We start from the raw sequence: 22,962 nt of genomic DNA, 5'->3' as shown, positions 1-22,962 counted from the left end.
ACCTCAGACTGGGCCGAAGGTTTACCTTCCAACAAGACAATGACCCTAAGCACACCGCTAAAATAACGAAGGAGTGGCTTCACAACAACTCCGTGGCTGTTCTTGAATGGCCCAGCCAGAGCCCTGACTTAAACCCAATTGAGCATCTCTGGAGAGACCTGAAAATGGCTGTCCACCAACGTTTACCATCCAACCTGACAGAACTGGAGAGGATCTGCAAGGAGGAATGGCAGAGGACACCCAAATCCAGATGTGAAAAACTTGTTGCATCTTTCCCAAAACGACTCATGGCTGTATTAGATCAAAAGGGTGCTTCTACTAAATACTGAGCAAAGGGTCTGAATACTTATGACCATGTGATATTTGTTTCTTTTTTAATAAATTTGCAAAAATTTCTACATTTCTGTTTTTTTCTGTCAAGATGGGGTGCTGAGTGTACATTACTGAGAAATAAAATGAACTTTTTTGATTTTTGGAAAATGGCTGCAATGAAACAAAGAGTGAAAAATTTAAAGGGGTCTGAATACTTTCCGTACCCACTGTGTGTATATATATATATATATAAAGTGTGTGTGTGTATATACACACACGTAAATTCAATTCTTCAGAAATACACAGCAATCTGACAAAGAGAGCTAGAGTGCGATGTTTCGCAGTCCTTTCACACATTAGTGCCAGAACATGACTCAACCATACCAAGTGCACACTGGGATAAATGTAAAGCAGATTAAAAAATAGAATATATCAGTCAGGATGAATTATGGTTCAAATTATAAGAGGGATGAGATTTCTTACCCGCACACATAGAGATAGCCGTTCTGTTTGAGCAGGATGTCAGTTATGTGCTGGCTGTTGAGAAGCAGGTTATGTTGGACGTATCTGGGTCGTGCTGCTGAGGTCTTGGTCACCTCTTCCTCCTCCTCCTCCTCGTCTCTGGAGAAACACACCTTGAGGTGGCTCAGGGTACCGTTGGACACAAAGCTCTCCAGCTCCTCTCTGGAAGAAGACACATCCAAACATGTCAGGATGTTTTAAATCCAATTTCCTTCAAGGTTATTCCTGTAATCTTGGGCAGGTTGTTCCGCATTTACAAAACCAAAATTGTCATAACTCTTTGTAAAGCTCAGGAGCCAAAGATTCAGTTTCTGATGTGGAGAAAAGATCATGTGGCAGTGAATGTTGACCAACCTTGACCACCTGTCCACAATTTTATGGAGAGAGAAAGAACATGCATATTTTTATTGTAACTGAATGAAGAAAATGTAGAAACTGCTGGCCTGTTAATGCCAAGTAATTAACCAGGTTTTTCATACTGTTTATCCTTTCACATCCAGTGCTCTCTTAAGATATTTAGCAATAGCTTCAACCGCCTCAGAAGACACATGACCCCCAGAACATTTCCTAAGAACAACAACAACAAAAAAAACAACATCAGGTTAGGTAAAACAGAACACTGATGGCCAAAAGGTCTGAGCAAAACTGAGCCAGACAAACAATTTATTTTGTTTAACGAGAAAAGTGCAAAGAAAATATGGATTTCATAAGCAAGGCTGAGTCACTGTTATAAGCATCTTCTAACAATCAATCCTCCCAGCCTTGCAGTTGGGTGTAACCTTGCTCCCTATCTGTGGTTCGGTTGGCAACTACTCCTTCTGCCTCAGTGTTTTTCACAGGGCCTGGGGTGCTATTGGAAGGGAAGGAAAGAGGAAGGTGGGGAGGGAGTAAGGGTTTACTGTGGCTCAGAGCGGTGTCTTCTCTAAAGTTAAGCAGCCGGAATGAGCAGAAACACACACCGACACCACAGCGCAACACACACACTGATAACAAGTCACGGCTCTGAGTTCATGGGTGAAGGTCTTCGCTTCAGGGGTCTGTTTTGCAGTAACCCCTCGACTAAAATAAGACATTTTCCAATAACACACAGACAATGCGGTGTGAATGCTAAAGGAAGAGATGCATTATGTTGTCTTTGTTCTATGTGAAACATCCAGAGCTGTTGCCTCTCCTGCAATATTTACCTTTGATTAGAGAAAGAGTCGCTAAAAGAAATCTTGTTGTTATGACCGAGACATGTGATTATAAAGTCTGTTTGAACATGAGAGCAACAACATGAATAACAAGGAGAAGCATGGCGGAGTCTAGTTTGTTTTTGACGTCCGAATATGAATCATCATAGACTAACCAGTCAAGTTGCAGTTTACTTCCACATCTGTCCAGACTCATATGTAGTGAATACTTGGAAAGAGTTGAATAAAAAGGTATAAAGTGTATTTTTTGGCTGAATCACTATATTGATGATATGTAGGTATGGTTCCAGTAAATATATATTGTTGAAGTGATTAATGAAGGATTTTCATAGATGTGTTGGCTAAACAGGTACACATGTACTTGATTACGATGTAAAGATGGATTCTTATAAAGTATAGTTACACAAAATGCGGTGGTAGTTATTGTTAACTCAGTCAACATGTGTGTGAAATCTGGAATCGTCCAATTAATTCTTAAAATTTTGAGGTCACAATGACCTTTGAGTCCAAAGTGCCTCTCTATTCAGTGTCCAACTAACTGGCAAATCTGTCACATTTTCCCCTTCTGTTGCTGAGTTACGGTGATGAATAATGGCCAATGTTTTTCCCGGACATTATGACATCACAGTGAAGTAGACCTTTGACATTTTAGGTAAAAAATGCCGTCACTTCATCGTTGCATCCAATTAAAGATCTGTGTGAAATTTTGTCATAATTACCACATCAATTCTTAAGTTACGGCCAAAAACGTGCTTGTCAAGGTTCTTTTGAGGTCACAGTGATCTGAACCAAACTGAATGACAATAAATGTAGAAAGTGCTGGCCTGTCAAAGCTAAGTAATTAACAGGCTTTTCATACTGACAGTTTATCCTTTCACATCAAACACTCTCTTAAGATATTAATCAATGGCTTCTACCGCCTCAGAAGACATATGACCCCCAGAACATTTCCTAAGAACAAAAAAAAACCTGTCAGGCTTGATAAAACAGAACACTGAAGGGCAACTGTGTCGTCATCATGGTCATCAATCCTTGAAGGTCACAGGGACCTTTGCCCTTTGCCCACCAAATTCTAATCAGTTCATCCTTGTGTCCAAGTGGACGTTTGTGCCACATTTAAAGAAATTCCTTCTAGGTGTTCCTGAGATATCGCATTCATGAAAATGGGACGGACAACGGGAAAACATCTCACTGGCGCGGAGCCGAGGGTTTCTGAGAGCCAAATTCTGCCAGACTCCTCTGTGTGTTTATACACATAACAGCCTGTGGCAATATCCTGGACCCTAAAATGAACCCAGCAGGCCTTCCCGTTATGTTTCCTCTACAGCATGAAATCACTTGCCATAAAGGAGGCAGAGAAATCAGAGGGAGGGGAAAGGATAAGTGCAGCAGAGGGGAGGACAGGCTTGATGTGACAGGCAGGCAGATTGGCATCAACCTCTCACAGGGATGTTAAGTGCCGCGGCTGATTGAGGTGCATCGCAAGCCTTGTTTGTTTTATTTTGCTGGTGGAAAATTCTGAACACCATCGGAGAGCTGGGCACATCCTGTCTCGACATTTTGTAATATTTCAACCCCTACTTGCCCGACTTTGGGTAAGCTTTTCTTAAAAAATATGAGACATAAAAAAAACCCATTTCAAACTATACTAAGCAGGTTCCTGCGTTTCAAGGCAACGGCAGACATCAAATTGAGAGAAATCCAACTGAGATGAATGCAGGCAGGTAATGCAACTGCAAGTATGTTGTTCTCATTCTGCTAACCTATTTAAATTAAGTACAACGCTTCATGGGTGGCTCATAAAACACAGAGTAATCGCTTTGGTCAACACTGTGAGGGTGTTCATCAGAGAAGCCCACACTGTGAACAAACACTGCCCACTACCTGGCTGTGAGCTGGTATTTAACTAAGGGATATAGGGGGAAAAAGGGGAACAAACAACATCCTCTGTGATCTATTCTTGTGTCATTAAGGATGCTAATCCATTCACACTATTTAATCCTGTGAAAGAACTCGATCAGTGCACCAGCATCAAGTGCACACATGCTGCTGATACTCAGCAAGAGCCGATCAATTAGTGTGTAGTCAGAAGAGAGTAAAGCCAAAACAAACTGATCAGAGCAATAATTCACTCACAGGTTGATGTGAGGTTAGAATGCTTTAACAAACCAAGAGGTCAATCTATAAAAAGGTAGTCTAACATTCATAGAACACTGCCCCCCCTTCAATTCCTGTCTACAATACAACCTCATGTCAGTGTTGAGCATGGACACCGGAAGTAGTGGGTCCAAGGGCCATTTGCACCCCCACTTTCACCACTTTCAATCCATTTCCTCTGTTTTTGGCACATTTTGCTTTCTCAATGAGGGCAAGTAATGACCAGGATTTGCTTCAAAACTGAAGCTCAAGGATCGATCGATACAGACTTCAAACTTGGAACCTGTACGTTTTGCCATTTTATGTTGCTGGTTACGGTTTTAAACTTGGCGTTAGGACACACCCCACCTAACGTCTACTGTACTCACGCTGGAGCAATGTTGGAGTATTTAATATTGAGGAACAGCCTAGAGAAATTGTGTGAACGGTAAGCCACATTTGAAGCCAATTACCAGAGTAGCAGGTTGGTTGAGGTAAACAGTTTTTTCACGTAGCTTTTTGTGGACCTTCATATTACAAAGGTAGCTCAGCTGGCTTGTTCATATGAAAGTATTTTCCTGAATTGGTACTTGTTCATTTGAAGTCTCCGGTCTATCTACCACACACACACACACACACACACACACACACAGCTTGAAATTAATCCGATGCCCTTGGTGCTGAGCAATAAACCATAAACTCTTAAGGTAATATAAACAGTAGGGTTATGGTTCAGTCGCATTTTATCTAATCTGCACCTAGAACTGAATCTGCTTGTCAAATCTGAATCTTTTCAATTCCCTTATCAAATCTATTTAGGTTTAGCTTTCAAATGCTGCATTCACAGATTTTTTTTCACAGCAGTGGAAACAAGTTATGAACACAACATTTTATCACCTTTTAGTTTACATGGCAAACTTGTTAGCCAACAGTAGCTCGTCTTACTCATCCAGCCTCATGAAGTAACTCTGCAGTGTTTCCCCTATATGCATTCAGCAGTGGCGCACCGCCGCTAGTAAAATTTCCCACGATAATTAAACTATGCGCTACAAATGTTTTCACTCGCACACTGTGGGAGCACGGCAACACTCAATGCTTGGCTAGCTTCCACTCATCATTCTATACAAAACATCTACGTGACAGATACCGTTATAACAGCGTAAGTCCTGTAAGGAATCAGGAGGTGCGTAGCGAGTGTTTGATTGTCCGAGCAGCAGAAAGTGACGGTGAACGCCAGCGGAGGAAAATATTCTGGGAGTAAATGTACGGTGTCGGTTACAGCGTGTCGGCCTCTCAAGACCAAAAAAAGTCTGTTGTTTCCCCACCTGCTGGAAAAAATTAAGCCTGTTAGCGCTAAGTTAGCTAACATCCCCCCTCCCCTTCACACAGAGCTGAGCAGGAAAGCTTCAACAGCAGGCTGTGTCTTTTGGCTGCTATGTAACTTAACATTAGCTCAATAGAAAGTAACTGGTAGTTGTATTTTATTACTGCCTACTTGTCCAATGTTGAGAACATCAGTTACAATCTGAGAGTAAACTGGTGTAGCCTGCAGCTCTGTCCTGTACAGACTGGTTAAATTATTTTTCAGATGAGTCTGAAAAAGTGGTTGTTAGGAAAAGAAAGGACGGTGGTGACTGGAGGAGCTGAGTTTAGTAAAGCAAATTAGTGATGCAAACTCGTCCTTTTAAGCTAATGAGGAGACGTTTCTTTTTGGATTTTAATGTGCAAATAAAATGCACCTCAGAAGGGACAAGGTTTCTCATGTTGCACGCAAAAGGCAAACATGAACAATCGTAACAATTCTGAGGTCATATTAACAGGGTTTTAGGGGGTGATGTCCAAAACATCAAAATGTTAAATCACTGTGGAGAGCATAACCAACCAAATAACTTTCCCCAAATCTAAAGTTTGTAGTTCCTCCCCAGTAGACTGATCTTTTGCTGTCGGTTATTTATTATCTGTCCTGCTTTTCCAACTCTTTGTTCAGACATATGGAGAAAATAATGGCCCAAACCCCCCACCACCCTGACCATGACCACCAACACCAAAACATTCAGCTAAAACTCACATTAACCTGGTAAAACACTAGTTTTAAACTATTCTGATGTACATCGCATGCTCATGGACACAAAGCAATACTGCTGAGACATGTTGTGTTGGGGTTTTATATTCAGACAAAAAATCTGCTTCACCTCTGCTGCTATAACTCCATCCTAGGGGAAACACTGCACTGGCATTCATTTGAGTCAAATTTCTGGTCTCCACCGACCCATGAGGAAATTTATTTTGCGCTTTAGCTGCTAAATGCTACACTATGTTCACAGCTGCCTTCTATGCCTAGAAACGAGGCGGATGATAGCGATGAGTGAGTGAACCCAGCAGTAAAGTTGCCAGCAGTAAAAACCAAAACAAAGAGCTGAAAGATACTAAAATGCTCCACAGTGCTGAAGAGAACTTTAAAGTAAAACGATAACATTTATATTTAAAATATTTCTTAGCAAACCTTCAATATTCAACATACTTGCTCTTTAGCTAAAAGGGTGAAACTCACATAACCTGTATGCAGCGTCTTGCTTGAGTCACAACTACATGCCGAAACCACAATATGCTGGTGCTCTTGTCCCTTTTCACTCATATGTGAAAAACACGTGTCCTTGGTTATTATAGCTTGAAGGGCAGCAACACATACATTTTACTTTACATCCTTGAGCTGAGTGCTGGAGCTAAAGAAAAGAAAGTAATGGTAAATGCACCTTTCTAGTCTTCATACCACTCAAAGTGCTTTTACACAACACACCTATTCACACTCATATTTATACACTGATGGCAGAGGCTAAGGTGCCAACTGCTTATCAGAGACAGAAATTAACACACACACACACACACACACACACACACACCAGACACTTGGGGTTTTGCATCTTGTCCAAGGACACTTTGACATGGAGGGGGATCGACAACCCGCCCTACCTCCTGAGTCACAGTTGTCCCTAGTATGTATTGAACATGTGTATGGGGTCTGTCAATAACCACAGATCTGAAATAACAAGCACAGCTTACCTGAACAGGTAGTCTCTGTCTCTGTGGCGACAACCAAAGAACAGCCAGGTCTCGCCAAATGTGGCCTCAGGGTTCTCCCGCCTCTCATTCTCTCTGAAAGTCAAGCAAAGGATGTTAGCGGTCAATCAATACTAACACACGACCAGACCAGATGGAGGAGAGGGAGTCTTTCCTCGCACCAGAGGTTAAAGAAGAGTAGTGACACCATTAAGCACTGTCTGCAATGACAGTACACTGAGAGATGCAATGGCCTAATGCACGGAAACGAGCAGTGAGGACATTATATGTATTATTAAATTTCACCCAAACAGAAGGATAGATGCCATCACTATAAACAGTTACAGAAAATGAAACTAGGGCTTTTGTGTGTGTTCAACTGCGCTTGAGTAAAAAAATAAAAAATTAACTGCTCCCGCAAAAGTGATTCCTCTTGTGGTTTGGGAGTTTGGCAAAGCTCCCAGAATCCTTTGCAGGCAATGGCAACGCAGCAGCACAAAGCGGCTCTGAGGATGCCAGTATCTGTGCCGCACACCTGCTGCTAAGGTGACAGTTCTCTCCTAGATAACAACAGTTGACCCCCAACCTTTCATGATGCCATCAGTCAGCAGTCTCTCTAAAGAGGCCGGGGTTATCCGTTACCCCAGTCTGATTGGTGGGGTGACCAACCACGACGAGGGGCTCAGGAATGTCACAGAGAGGCATTGAGACTGGGGCCTTTGTGCTGCGCTGCTGCACTCAGAGGATAAGGTGCTGCTTCCCCTAAGCTCCACCCTTTGATTTTCACCAACCGACTGAATCACGCTTTGTGTTTTCCAAAAGTCACAAAATAAAAAAAAAGGGCAGCCAACTCTTAGGCTTGCTGGAGTTGTACATAAGCAATAGTATAATATTGTATTATTACTATTATTACTTTGAGTAATAATTTATGTCTCAGAACGTTTTTACAAAAAACTCCTTAATTACCTGGTGATAAATTCTTAAAATGACACACATGCCATCTTCCAGAATATATGAATCTGCAAAGATTTTTTTATTTTTTTATTTTTTTAAAAAAGGTGTAGCTATTGGATACAAAACTGCTCCTACTTCACTTAAAACTACAGATGCACCAATGGCAATTTTCTTCGCAGATACGTATTTTCTTTCTTTATAAGAACTATCATTGACAGCACAAACATTTTTGTAACTTTCCTATAAGGGCCCGTGTCCACCAAAACGTTTTTTTTCTGACACCAGTGTCTTTTTTCAATTCATTCCAATTTCCTCGCCCGCAAAATCTCATGAACCCACGTACGGACAGGACAGTTTCTGCTCTCATGTTTCAGCCTTCTCTTCATGCAGAGCAAGTGCCAGAGCAAGTAACCCTACATACTTTGTGGTGACATTTTTAAATTCACTAAAATTAATTAGGCTACCCAACTTGCAACACAACGCCTCCACGGAAATTATGTATCATAGCAACCACCTCGAAAAAAAACACTGCGCCTCCAAAACGCAGCCTAGCGCTCCTAGCTAGGCGTTTTCAGAACAGCAGGTGGCGTTTTCAGCTGGCAAAAAACGCTTTGGTGGACACGGGTCCTCAGAGAATTCATTCTTTTTTTCTTAATAAGGATCCCTTTTAGCACCAGCATGAGCATTTGCTATTCCATTTGGGGTCCATTCAATTGTATGTTCATAATAAAACACTGACTATTAAATAACTTTCAGATTTTCTGCAAAACTGCACCAGGTTCCTGGACCTTCTCACTCAGCTCAAAATAAAAAGGGGCTCCAGGTTAAGCTACTGAACAGAGCTTTTTTGTACAAATAAAATCCAAATGAATTGCAGATAACACAGCAATGTTTCCCACAGAATGACAGTGTCGCTGTGGTGGGGGTATATTTTTTGAAATTATTTGAGAGAAGACATTACCCTATTTATAGTAGGTTATTCCTTACCTCAATACTCTAATTCTACTTAATTCGCCACCTTATTTTAGTATTTACTCACAAACTACTTTAATCTGTTGACCTTGCTTTTCCTTTCAGATACACACACCTACATATGTCTCTCTCTGTTTCTCTCTCCCTGTATATCTCTGCTCTCTTGACTTTCTACATCAGCAGTATGTTTTATAAAAGGTGCCCAAATAAGTCATGTTTGGGTTTTTATCCCAGCAATCTGTTTTCACAGCAGCAGGTGAGCAGCGTGTTGAGGAAGCTTGTTGTTAATGACGTCCCCTATAAAAACAAACATGGCACCAAATGACATCGGCACCAAAAGGTGTGCTCACTGTTGCATGTATGTAATCCCAGATAAAGTCCCCCTCTCTCTGCAAAGTGCTAAAATGGGTCGCCAAATATAGCTTACTGTGGCGACCATTAATATACCTGGGTAAAAGTAAAGTAAAGTTGGTGTGGAAAACATGGCTGGCAAGTGTTGTGTCTTCTTCGCTCACGATGAAGACCTTCCAGGCTGACCACACGTCTTTGTGTCTGTGGCTGAGACATTCGTCACTGTCTGTGCTGATGTGTCAGCATCGGTCAAAAGTCACGGCCGATTAAGCTGAAAATGGCCAATTCCAGTCAACAGCCGATCGATTGGTGTATCTCTACTGAAAACTGTATTCTTAGCGTTGGCGAGTGTCTGGAGGTTTCAAGATTTCCCATCACAATTTTGTAAAATGAGTAAAAGGGAGATGTGACAAAAACTTTTGAGAGCAGCTTGTTTAAGTAGTTTATCGAGCAAAAATATAATTTGCAGGTTTCAGATTTTAATGGCATTGTAAATTCAATATCTTCTGGATTGGACAAAACAAGCAATGTGAAGACGCCACATTGGGCTCTAAAAAAAAAAAACCTTTCTTGTTTACTGACATTTTATAGACCAAGGGATTAAAATATTTATTTTTTTACATAACGAAGAGATCAATCAATTTGTTAGTTGCAGCTCTAAACTAATTAGCCTTAGTGAAAAAACTAAATCAATGCAATAGTCTGATTTTGAATACTGAAACAAAGCTTCACCCTAATTCTCCATTAAGTTGACTGATTAATAAAAATGCTTTGGAGAATAAGTTTGTTTGAACTTGATGTCTGTGAATGGGGCACATTAACAGAGCTGTCTGGCTGACTTGATCCGAACACTCAGATCCCATCCATTAGCATCCTGGACGAGATTCTTCTGATCTGCAAACAGCCTCAAGTAAACTCATTTTAGTGGGCTCGTCTCTCTCTCTCCTCTTGCCGCCTGCCCTAAAGGGATCAATACCAATATGAAAAACCTGGATTCCATTCTGAGTAGACCACACCGGCGCCTTTCTCTGAATACAAATCACATCACATCACATCCCCACACTATAACAGCCTGCAATACAATCCCAGGGGAAAGACAGCATCTACAGAGCACTCCATTCTGGGGTCGAAATCAGAAGCGGTTGCCTTGCATTGCCATTCAGATAATCAGCAGGAGGGGAAACTGCATGGAAAGCTGAGGTGAGGACTTGGTAAACATCCCAATTATCTTATATCTTTCATCGGTTTTCTTTGCAGCGCCGTGCGAGAGATGCTGAGTGGCTTTTTAGGCATAAAAATACAAGAACAAAAAACAAAGCCTAAATACAACAACAGCTTGATGCTTAATCACTGAAATTACGTTGCAGAATTACACCCATATACATTCAACAATTCAAAATGTTTTCATAATATAGGACAATGCTGAGTGGCAAGATGCTGCAGCCTAATTGTGATCAGCTGTCTGGTTAGACTGATAAATGGAAGCTCAATATTTGTTCACACAAAAACACAAACTTAATAAAAGTTGTCATACTGAATGTGCCAAGTGTGCCTACCGGCAAACCTAAATATTAAACTGAGAAAACTGTTATTTTTTTCTAAAAGAAAAGCTTGTTCAAGCTGTTAAGGAGATTAAGGCTAACCACTCAGTTAAAATACATTTGTTTAACTGTCACTGCTGCCAGCTAAAGAGAAAGACACTGAAAATCACATTCTCCATAAAATCCTTCCACGCCAACCACAGCAATCAATACCAGACTTCTGGGGAGCGTTATTAAAATCTCCTGGTACTGCCAAGTGAGCATCTGACCTTTAGAGACGCTTCTTCCACTTGTTACCAGCGCTACAAACTCATACAAAGTACTTTTGAAAACAGCCATCGATTAACAGTGAGGCTGGGAGGCGGGGAGAGGTAGAAAGATCGAAGTGTGCCCATGTTGTTTTGTTGCTAACAGGACCTTTCTCGGGCCTTGAGGCAGATCCGGTGTCCCGGTGACAAACTGGTGATTGTTATCTCCTATCAGAGTGCAGCGTCAGCCAGCAAGGCTTTGTTTGGAATCTCAAGCTAGAGTCTGTATAATGCCGCACACCACGACAGGTTTTTACAATCCTCCAGCACAATACACAGCTGGCAGGAGAGAGCATGAGAGACACAGAGAGGGAGAAGGGACTGAGGAGACAGTCGAGCTGATGAATTGGTTGTTGTGACTTTATACTATATATATACTTATAGAGTCTTGTGAAAGAAAAACAAAAAATTATTTGAAATTTATTCAAAGAAAAAAAAATAACATTGGACTCTCAAGGATGCATTTGATGAGAGCTAGTGGTTGTTGTATTATGAAACAAAGCCTTCCTAAAATCATTTAATCTCTGAGTGTTCTGCTTGCACTGACAAGTAGGTCTACAAGAGCAGACCATTAATAAAACACTTAAAAAGTGCATTTTGATATCTTAGATTTTCAAGAGCTATGTTTGGGTACCACTGTAAGGATCAAAGTTAGACTGATATGTTCATATCACTGCCTTCCACCAGAGTACTGTCCCTCTGGCCTAACCTTGATCATTAAGAAGAGGAGTCTGTCTGCGAGTGGTTTAACGAGGTCAATCCGAAAAACGTGCGGCATCTTCAGTACTCCTGCCTCCCAAAATGCGCGAGCACCTCTCACCCCAGATGACCACTCATCCTCCCACGAAACCTGCTGCAGACAATCCATCGTCACATCAGTCGGTGCCGTGTCACCTCTCTGAGCAATCACCCGCTGATGCCACGCGCAAAAAAACATCAGACGTCCGAGGGATTTAGAGACAATTGGAGTTGACTGGGGCACAACCTCATTTATACAAAGCCACCAAAGAGTTAGACATGTCAGTCTGACTTTCTAACTAGTCATGGTGGATGTGGGGCCTGGTTCAACACACAGGCATGACACTGGATAGAGAAGCCTCACTCACATTAAATCCTTCTGACAGGTCATCGTCTTGCAATCTTGATTAAGCCGTCATTTCAGAAACTCAGAAAATTTAACAAAATGTCACGTTTTTCTACCAAATGATAGCACTCTTCAAGCATTTAACTCTTTCAGCAGTGGTTTAACAAGCGGGTGAGAACGTACCTACTCAGCTAACAGTCAGTATCCTCACAACACCTCTTCTGCAATTACAAGCAATTATTTACTCCAACAACGTGTCCACCTACTACTGGAATTTTTACTTTTAAATCAATAACGCTCCATGTGCTGCATTGACTCCTGGCTCTTCATTACAAGCCGAGTCATAAACTTCTGCATCGGAGAGGGCGCAATTTATTCCTGTTGAGACGAGTGAAGCATCTGAAATAATCCCTGACGTGATCACGGCCCACGCTGCTAGATTTATTATGCCTTATGAGATGTACATGACGTCGACTCTCATCGACTTTGAGCGGGGTCTCATTTAATTGTTTCCGCAGATTCCTTGAAAATATGGATAGATGGTGTGCACTTAACATCACTTGAACAATGTGAATATTCATTACTGGGTGCAGAATTTTATCTACGTCACACAGTGCACCAATTAGCATGTAACCTGCGTGTTTCTGATGCTTGATATGAACATTTAGCTGACCTACTTCAGCAGCATATCTCGTAACATGTACAACATTGGCAGGATCAAGTACATTACCACATGCACTTGATTCCTCGTGAAGGAGGCATTTGCAAAATGGGGGATCTCAATATCCACCATGTCTCTCCAACTTGATGAAAATGTCATTTCTTATGTTGCAAGATATTATTGTAATGAAATATTAAATTTGCCATACCTTTGCTGGAGAAATCCAATAAAGGGGGCAACTCCTGTGCCTGGTCCAACCATTATGAACGGCACCGACAGGTCAGAGGGAGGCCGAAATGAGCAGCTGGGTCTCAAACTCACATGGATCTAGGGTCAGAGGTCATTAGCAAGCATTTAAAATAATGAGAGTAATTACAACAATGCTGAGAAACCACTGTGGGCCTACCAATCTATTAATTGATCTACTTAATATTCTAAGCCATACTAATAGGAAAACTCATGAGTTCCAACTGGAATCCATAGAGTCTGTTGTAGAGAGGATTCACATGCTTTAATTTAAATTAATTCTTTAATTAACCGCACACAACTGGCCCAGAGCTTGTTCTTTTTTTGGTGTCTCACACATTAAAATTGAGTTCCTAGAGCAGTTTAAAACATGTAGTAGAAACAGGTTCAATCCCTAAAGCCTCGAGTTCTGCAGTTTCATGAAGACACTGCACAGTTATCTGATATTCTGATCCACACTTGCCTTCTATTTTACTCAAGAAGCTCTTCTGTAATATCTGAAGGAGAATGAGCAGCCCAGCTCTCTTAACATTTTTACTGATACAAAACTAAGACAAAGACAAAGAAGGGAGGGCAAAGTAAGGCATAGCAGGATTTCAACCTAGCCAGGAGGTGTATACATGAGTATTCTTTTCTCCCTATGAGTGGGAGATTGAAACTATTACAGCACTTGTACGCGCAAATATGAGCACTTATCAGCCAAGACCAAGAAATATATCAGCCAAGTTCACAAATTTACACAATCTAGCTCTCCATTTTCCAGTGTACTCATTACCTTTGGCAGAGCCAGGCTGCCGGAGGATTCAGCCTTCCCAGGGAAAACCAGGACAGGATTGATGAGGTCAAACAGCCAACTGGTACACAAGCCTCGCCTCCCTGCAGGCCGCCCAGAGCACGCTGGGAACTCTACTATGTTAAAGACAAAATGCAGCTTTCCTGGGTGCCTAAGACAGGAGCTATAGAGATGGGACCACAGAGAGTTTGAGATGGAGGAAGACAGAGATAGAGGGAAACAAGAGTGTGTGCAAGGCATACAGACAGACACAAGCAGGGAGATGAAGTGAAATACAGAAGCAGAGGGAGAACAGAAGGGTAAAGAAAGGCACAAGCATTACGAGGGAGGATAAATTCTCAAGGACATACAGCAATGCTCCTACAAATGATTCACACAAACTGCCTTTAGAGAAATGTAGTTAAACAACAGCTTTTGATGGGATGCCAATTACAAATATGTACATGACATTAAAATGTGCTAAATTATAATCTACGTCAGTGGCTCACAACCTTTTTTGTCTGAAATACCCCTGTCAGATGAGCTCAAGTACCCTCTCATCAACACCACCCGTCATGTTATGTGTTCTTCTGAATGGATTTTAAACTGAATGCAATTTATTATTATTTTACTTTAACTATTTTAACAGTTTATCCGTTACTTTTAACTAACTACTATGACTGCCTTACCATTACTTCTAGCTAACTAACATTACTACAACAACTTAACCATTAACATTACTTTCAGCTAATTAGGCTACTACAACTGCCTACTTTTAGCTAACAATTTCAACTGCTCATCCATTACTTTTAGCTACCCATTTCCACTGGTTATCCATTACTTTTAGCTACCCATTTCCACTGGTTATCCATTACTTTTAGCTACCCATTTCCACTGCTCATCCATTACTTTTAGCTACCCATTTCCACTGGTTATCCATTACTTTTAGCTACCTATTTCCACTGCTCATCCATTACTTTTAGCTAAGTATTTCAACTGCTCATCCATTACTTTTAGCTACCTATTTCCACTGCTCATCCATTACTTTTAGCTAAGTATTTCAACTGCTCATCCATTACTTTTAGCTACCTATTTCAACTGCTCATCCATTACTTTTAGCTAACTATTTCCACTGGTTATCCATTACTTTTAGCTAACTACAACTTCTTAGCCATTACTTTAAGCTAATGACTTCATCTGCTTAGCTATTACTTAAAATAAACTATTTTATCCATTACTTTAGCCAAGTACTTCAATTTCTCTGTTCTTTCCACACCCCTGGCAACTATAAAAGTACACCTTAGGTCCACACAATGAAGAGCACTTCATTCTAGAAAAATAACTTAAAAAAATACTGCTAGGAGAGAGAAGAAATATCTTTCTTTGTCTGTCTTGCTTCAATAAAACTGCTTCTCCCTCCTCTCTGTTCCAGTCTTCACTGCCAGCTGAAGAAGTCTCACGCTCTCTCATCCTTCATTCTCCAGTTCCTGTGGGCCACTGGAGACCTCTATTGACCACAGCATCAATAATGCAGGCCTCTAATGTCTCTGCACCATCTGATAAACTACAGCCACCCTCTCTCCTGTCCGTACCCTGTCTCTCTGCACAAACATACACACACATTAGCAGCTAAGTGAGGACCTAATGAGAGGAGCGGAGAAGTTTTGACATTGCGTTAGATGTTGCTGTTCCACATATGCTTTAAAGCAAACCTAATGGGTAGTAGCTTAACAGGAAGAGCAAATCAATGACTGGCTAAGTGGGGCAAAAAGAAGGAACACTAGAGCCTATTTAAAATAAGCCCCACTACCTAAAGACAATAGATACAATATTTACAGTGCATTCCTTTGTGCATGTTTTTACACCCACTGTTGAGTGTATTAGGGAATTACATCTATAAATACCCATCCAAACAAAAGCACACATAACATGGACTACAATGTTCAGGGTCTGACAAAGGGAATCCATTACAAACTTTAGAAATATACACACATACATAATAATTATATATACACACATATATCAAATGGCACACTTTATATAATTAATGGAGCTTCACTTTCACGTTATAATACCCTATCAAATGTCAGATAATTAACCACTGTCAATAGTGCGAGATCAATACATATTGTATCTTGTGAACTCGCCGGTTTTTACTACTACTACCTAATAAAACAACAACAGATTGCCAAAATGAGTTTGGAGGGTTACAAGACCAAAATATATGTACTGTACTGTACACTACCACTTAAAAATGGCATTTCACTGTTAATATAATGCATCTTCTCTGGGGCATAACACATTCTATGCAGCCTCTTAAAAAGAACTAACTTAGGTCATAAATTATATGAAGATTTCTCAACTTTTGTATGGTGTAGAAAAATATTAATTAAAAAAATGCAAAGTGAATGAACAGAAGAAAAATCTAAATGAAATCATTATTTGCTAAACACACAAATATTCTATCTTTGCCATTATTGGGAATAGAATCAAGTTTGGAATAAGATGGCTGTGTAAGAGAGCCAGATGTTTTAATTTATACGGAAACACATCCAAGTATTCAATTCTTCAATTCATAATGAACTATTAACGTCTTTGTACATTTTCTTAATGTATACTTATTGTGCAGCTAGGAAACACCAATAGAAATGAGGAAGCCTACACAATGATGTGGCAAGAATAAGACAACCACATGTACTTAAAGAATGATGCTAAAAGAGCACATTTGTGCACAGGTTCATGCAGTGCAAAATTAAATCGGCATTTTTATTCTTCTGTCACCTTACCTGGCTGCTGAATAAGGTCTGGGCTGCAGTTTCGGCAAATGCTCTGAAAGGCAAGCACAACTGTCAATCATCCAGCTGTATTGCTTAGATTTTGTTACACAGACAACCATGACAGAGAGGAGACAAAATAAGTGAAAGTCATCTCGGCCCATTGAGACGTCCTACCTACCAATCTATCCTCCGTAACCCCCACCCAGGTTACAGTCTTGTTTCTAGGACACACTTCTATATTTATGAAATTACAAACTCGGGGTTATGGAATCCCAAGTGTCCAGATGTGGAGCCAGTAGGAAACAGATTGCTTATGCAAACCTTATTTCAATGCCAGCCATGAAGGTGCCCTCTTTTGGGTAATATGTAGTGTGCATTGCATCCGCAAGGATGTGTCAGAGAAATCAGAAAAACTTATAAGAGTTAGAGGTAACTTTTCACCCTGTAGCACCAAGATTAGTCATTTGCTATGCAATATGACCACTACAAACTATTAGCTGTGGGGGGAAAAAAAAGAGTGATTGAGAGTTCTGTGATGTGCTTGCTATGTGTTCCCTTACACTGCATTTGTATCTCACTGATAGATGAACCTGGAAAAGTAAAGCTACACCATATGTACCAGCTGAGGCCTCATAATAACACTTCTTTTGTGCTAAATTGCTTGAAAAGACAAACAGCTGGACGGAATCTGCTCTCTCCTCTCTTTCTGGATTTCTCTGACATCTAAACAGCTCAGTGTGTTAGCGAGACAGCTCCAGACTTTGACGTCCATTTCATCTCTTTGGGCTGAGGATTTTCTTTTCTGTTTTTTTTTTAATGTTGATGCATGAAACACTTAAGAAATAAGTTTGAAAGAAGGTTTAGAACAAAAATATTGGCCTTGCCCAAACAGCAGCCTTCCACTACACTTTCAATCAGACTCACTCAGATACTAAACACTTGAAGAAAGCCTGGTAGATAAGGGGAAAAGCCCTTTATCAGGAAAATCTTGTTTGAGGTTTGTACAAAAACCTGGTATTCAAAGAATATAGACGTATACATAATGTTATAACTGATGTTTTTCCCTTTTGGTTATGTATTACAGGAAGACATCTTGTTATATTTTTGATTACAACTAACAATTATTTCCATTGCTGGTTAATCTGCCAATTATGTTCTTAAATAAGTGATTATTAATTAAAGATAAGATATTAGAAGCAAAGATATTAAGTTTACTATCACAGTAGATGGTAAAAAAGCAGCAATTACTCACAATTGAGAAGCTGGCACCAGAGAGTGATCGGCTCTTTTGCTTGAAAAATGACTAAAACAATCAATCAGTTAACAAAATAAGTGAGCAGATGAATGTTCACTCAATCGATTCCTTGATTAATCAACTAATTTTTGCAGCTCTATTATTGATGTTTGATATATAACTATATTTTGGGCCAAATGATAATGACGATAATGATGAAATAAATCTTGAGAAAGAATCAGGACTAAGCTGCAACGCAACAGAATTCATTATTCGTACTCATAAAACGCCAGTAGGACAAATCATCACATACAACATATCGAACAATCCTTTCTAGTGGAAACACACACCTCTCCATCAGACGGTGTATCCTGTAAGTTAACACAATCCTCAGCAGCTGCACGGTGCTCGAGTTTCTGCCCTTCTATCAGAGTGACAGCACATGTCCGAAACAGAGGACAATCAATCCATCATCTCACATCACTGCACCATGATGATACTGCTGGTAGATACAAAGGATAGATCACTTTTAAAACCTCTGAGTGCAAAGCTTTGTCTTCTTCCCCCTTTTTTGCAGTAAGTGGCTTGAGAATACCTCCTAAAATATGTATTTAAAAAAAAAATGGTCTCTGTTCCCAAATAAATACAGTCCCAGGGTCCCCACTATGTTTTCAGAAATGATGATTTTCAGGGGTGTCATCGATCATACTGCACAACAATATAATCTATTCCATCTCAAAAGTCTCTCTGTGCTGCAATTTATATGTAGAGGTACCATTTTAGTTGGGAGAAAAAAAATGAGATGGCAATGTGGTTGAACATAAAAGTTATACTTCTTAAGATATATGGATAGTTTCTTTGGCTGCAGATGGAATTGGGGGAGAATTAAGGAAGCGGTTAGCATTAAAGCATTAAGAAGAATTCCCCTTGACAAGGCTTTTTCTCTTTTTAAATAGCCTACAAATGCAAATTTGGGGTAACATCTCAAAAAAGGACCTGCAAGCTCATGGTTTTCAAACACCATTTTAAAGTTTTCCATGGCATTTTATTGTAATTTAAATGAATAAAGATGGAATTATGTGATATGCAGTGCGTTCTCTGTCATCAGGAAACTTTGTTTTAAATTTCAGGCTTTTCTAGACAGAGGGGAAGCACAGGGAGACTTTAGTTTGCTCTACTTTTTTCTGCAGGTCACAATCGAGCTAAAAGGGAGAAAAAAAGAAGAAGAAAACTGCACCCTGGTACAATTTCATTTGAGCCCTGTGGTAAAGTAAATAAAAAAAGATGCTCATGGACAGCATTCGGCTCCCTGGGGCTATGATCCCGAAGTTTTCATCTGACACGCCATGGACCATATAAAAAGAAAGCTGACTCTAGGAAGTAAGTATCTTTCTCCTTTTATACCCAGTATTTACTTTTACACCCAGCCTGCACTTGGCCAAAGACATATGCGCCCAGACACATCTCTCCTCATTATTTATAGTTTGTGTATAAGCATAAACTCTGATCAGCAAACACCTCCCCTCCGGTCGAGGTAATGAACCGAGAACAGTGCAAAAATGCAGCAGTGCACTTTACCAGTGACAAACTCAAAGAGTCAGAGTTGAACATTAACCTCTGATCCAAACGGACCCTGCGCACTTATGTCCTTGCAAAGCTCAGTGGCTCCCTAGTAAAAGGCTCCCTGTCCCCCAAATAACAGCTGTTGCCCTGAAGGGCCTCCAAGACCGCATTTTTCACGAGGGCACAATTTAGCGATTCCCAATATCTGCATCAGTTCACCACTGAGGAAAAAAAAAAGAAAAAGGTGCTGTGGTTGGCAAGTACACCCAAAATAACTGACACTTGGGTAGGCCAGGAGCTGTGACACAGCTGTTTTTAGAGGACAACGCAACTTGTATGTAAAGCTGTAGCCAACTCATTTCACTGTCTGGTAAGTTTCAGTCAAAGCTTATTAGATCTATACTGAATGACCGGCCAACTATCTTAATGAGCAGGGGAGAAAATGTTAGCTTTCTACCAACAGTTGGCTCATAGGGTCAAAGGGGGGACGCAATAGATGGCTGACAGCAGCAAAAAATGATTAACAAACATTATTAGCAGGGAGGGAAATGATGAATAAACTGAGCAAATACCACTTGACATGCAGCTACATTCTGCCATTATATTCACAGAAACGGCGGCACAAAAACCATATTGGGGCCACATGTATTTAAAAATGAAGCATGGAAATGAGTGTTGATCCTTTGGGGAGCCCTCCGATGTACACTGTCTGACCATTCAGTATAATTAAATGCTCTGACAAACTCTGCCTTGAGACTGGGCTCACAAAGCTTGTTTTCCTGGGGCTACAGTGACCCCTACTGGACAAGAGCTATCCAGACAGACAAGCAAAACAAATATAATATAGACAGACTTGACATAACCTGAGGTATTTTCAAAAGTGAAGTAAATACTTCTGCAGTAATTTATTCCAGTGATTTTTTTGTACAGGTGCAGTCGAAATCCCCACTCTCGTGTGCCCAAATCGCTGCACTACCCTGTTTGTTTCAGGCAACATGAAAACCTGCTTTTAATTAAGAAGTGCATCTATTAATTTCAATAAAAAACTAACTGAAAAACAGCTTAAAAATATGCCAGCATTATTCTGTTTTCCCATTAGTCTCTGGATAAATGTTAGGCATAAAATGTACCCATTTGCTATGCGACATGAAGATGAAGTAAAATAAAAATGATAGATAACAGGCTGCTTGAGAACCAGTGTGAAGATAAAAATCTGATGAAATGTCACATTTATTTTCTAACACACCTGGCAAGGATAGTTTTTACACGATATCCCTGACTACTACAGACAAAGAATTTTGGACTTCATGGCTGACTGACAGAGTGAGATAACAGCAGGCACTCTGACCTATGAGGAGGCTGAGAGGAGGCGAACAGGACGGGAAGACTGCCAGAAGCTCCAAAACGCTGAGGCTCGGATCTCTCACGTACAGGTTGTAGTCTGCGGCGCCTTGTTTACTGCAGAGCTCCTGCAGTCTCCTCTTCTGCACACTGTCCGCCGTGTGCTCCACCAGAGCTCGGAGAAATGCCTGACAAGAGAGACAGAAAGACGGAGATAGGAAGTAAAGTCACTCGAAGCTGTTCTGTCGGTGGTAAAGGTCATGGTTTCTTTGACTTAGGTTTCGATTCACGGTAAAAAGAAAAGAAAAAAGGCTTTGAATACATTTTTTAACACTGCAGTCAAAACAAAACGAAAATGCCACATTGCACACAGGCCATATAAAATGTTAAGTCTTTGTTAGTTTTCTAGGATAAACAGACCTTGACACCAGCCCAGTTTTGGAATACAGCCATTTTATTATGCACAATGCACTCTCTGTCGCTGTAAAATTGTTATTAAACTAAACAAGCTGCCTGCTGACTTGAGGTCCATCACAACTGTGTCCACATTCAAAAGCATACTATAACTTTCCCCCGGGCTTGTGGTTAATTTCTGTGTCTGCATATGTACTCGTATGGCAGCACTTGTTCCTTGTACAGTCGGTTACATGTGCAGCTACGTGATAGGGCAGCCGTTTCTATTTGATTGTTTTGAGCGTATGGTATGCTCATCTTACCCATGTTCTCTTGTGTATGCCTATATTTTCATATCCTGTCTTTCAATGTAAAACACACTGAGTTTACCATTTAATGCTTTTAACGCAACTGATAAATTAGCAGAGGCATTCTTTTAATCCTTAAACAACATTCATCAAAATGAATGAATGCAATCAATTAATATGTTAAATTTACGGACAACAAGCTACTGTTTAATTGGTATTTCATCAATTATTGTTCATCTTCTCGCAGGCTGTGATACAAATTAGAGGTTTTAAAGGGATCATGAAAAAATATTAAAAATGCAACAACTTTTGGAGGGATCCTACTTTATTACGCAACTATCAATCACTTGGATACAGTAATCACAACTTCTAGATATTTGTCAGGCTTAATTAGTCTGTATAATTTCAGTGATTCATTATAGTTTATGAGTGCATGTATGTAGGGAGAGATTAGTGACATATTCTTGTAGCGTGCACTAGAAGAGACATTATCCCCATACAGTGGGGGAAAAAAGTATTTGACCCCTTGCTGATTTTGCAGGTTTGCCCACTTACAAAGAATGCAACAATCTAAAATTTTAATCATATGTACATTCTAACAGTGAAAGACAGAATCCCGAAGAAAATTCCAGAAAATCACATCATATGAATTTATAAAAATTGATGACCATCTGATGAGGAAAAACAAGTATATGACCCCCTACCAAACAGCAAGTATTCTGGCTCCTACAAGCCAGTTAGTCTTTCTTTAAGACACAGCCCCAATCCCAACCAATTATCTACATCAAATACACCTGCCTCACCTCGTTACCTGTATAAAAGACACCTGTCAACACCCAAACAACCAGCATCCAACATCACCGCCATGGGCAAGACCAAAGAGCTTTCTACGGACATCAGGGACAAGATTGTTGATCTGCACAAGGCTGGGATGGGCTACAAGAGAATCGGAAAGCAACTTGGAGAGAAAAGATCAACTGTCGGTGCAGTTATCAGGAAATGGAAGAAGCACCACACCACCGCCAACCTCCCTCGGTCTGGGCCTCCACACAAGATCTCGCCTCGTGGGGTGTCCCTGATCATGCGAACGGTGAGGAATCATCCCAAAACCACAAGGGGGGAACTGATGAATCAACTGAAGGCAGCTGGGACCACAGTTACAAAAGAAACGGTTGGTAACACACTACGCCGCCATGGATTGAAATCCTGCAGCGCACGCAAGGTCCCCCTGCTCAAG

General features: G+C 40.5%; 1 protein-coding gene and 1 long non-coding RNA gene across 5 annotated transcripts in view; one reads left to right on the top strand and one right to left on the bottom strand.

Moving 5' to 3' along the window:
* Positions 1 to 771: 771 nt before the first annotated feature.
* Positions 772 to 22,962, bottom strand: part of mtrr (5-methyltetrahydrofolate-homocysteine methyltransferase reductase) — a 27,346-nt gene continuing 5,155 nt past the window's right edge. For all 4 annotated transcript variants that reach the window (XM_046066153.1, XM_046066162.1, XM_046066139.1 and 1 more), the window contains 6 exons: positions 21,032 to 21,212; positions 16,896 to 16,938; positions 14,113 to 14,293; positions 13,300 to 13,418; positions 7,224 to 7,316; positions 772 to 996 (listed from right to left, as the gene is read on the bottom strand). In XM_046066153.1, coding sequence (XP_045922109.1) covers positions 792 to 996; positions 7,224 to 7,316; positions 13,300 to 13,418; positions 14,113 to 14,293; positions 16,896 to 16,938; positions 21,032 to 21,212 — 822 coding nt within the window. In that variant the 3' untranslated portion in view covers positions 772 to 791. The remainder of the gene's footprint in view (positions 997 to 7,223; positions 7,317 to 13,299; positions 13,419 to 14,112; positions 14,294 to 16,895; positions 16,939 to 21,031; positions 21,213 to 22,962) is intronic.
* Positions 19,211 to 20,743, top strand: LOC123981409. Its single transcript, XR_006827757.1, has 2 exons — positions 19,211 to 19,500; positions 20,614 to 20,743. It is a non-coding gene; the product is annotated as an uncharacterized LOC123981409 (long non-coding RNA).

The sequence above is a fragment of the Micropterus dolomieu genome, linkage group LG01 (assembly GCF_021292245.1).
Source record: "Micropterus dolomieu isolate WLL.071019.BEF.003 ecotype Adirondacks linkage group LG01, ASM2129224v1, whole genome shotgun sequence".
NCBI lineage: Eukaryota > Metazoa > Chordata > Actinopteri > Centrarchiformes > Centrarchidae > Micropterus > Micropterus dolomieu.
Note: the sequence above shows the minus strand (reverse complement) of the source record. Positions and strands in the feature narration are given on the sequence as shown.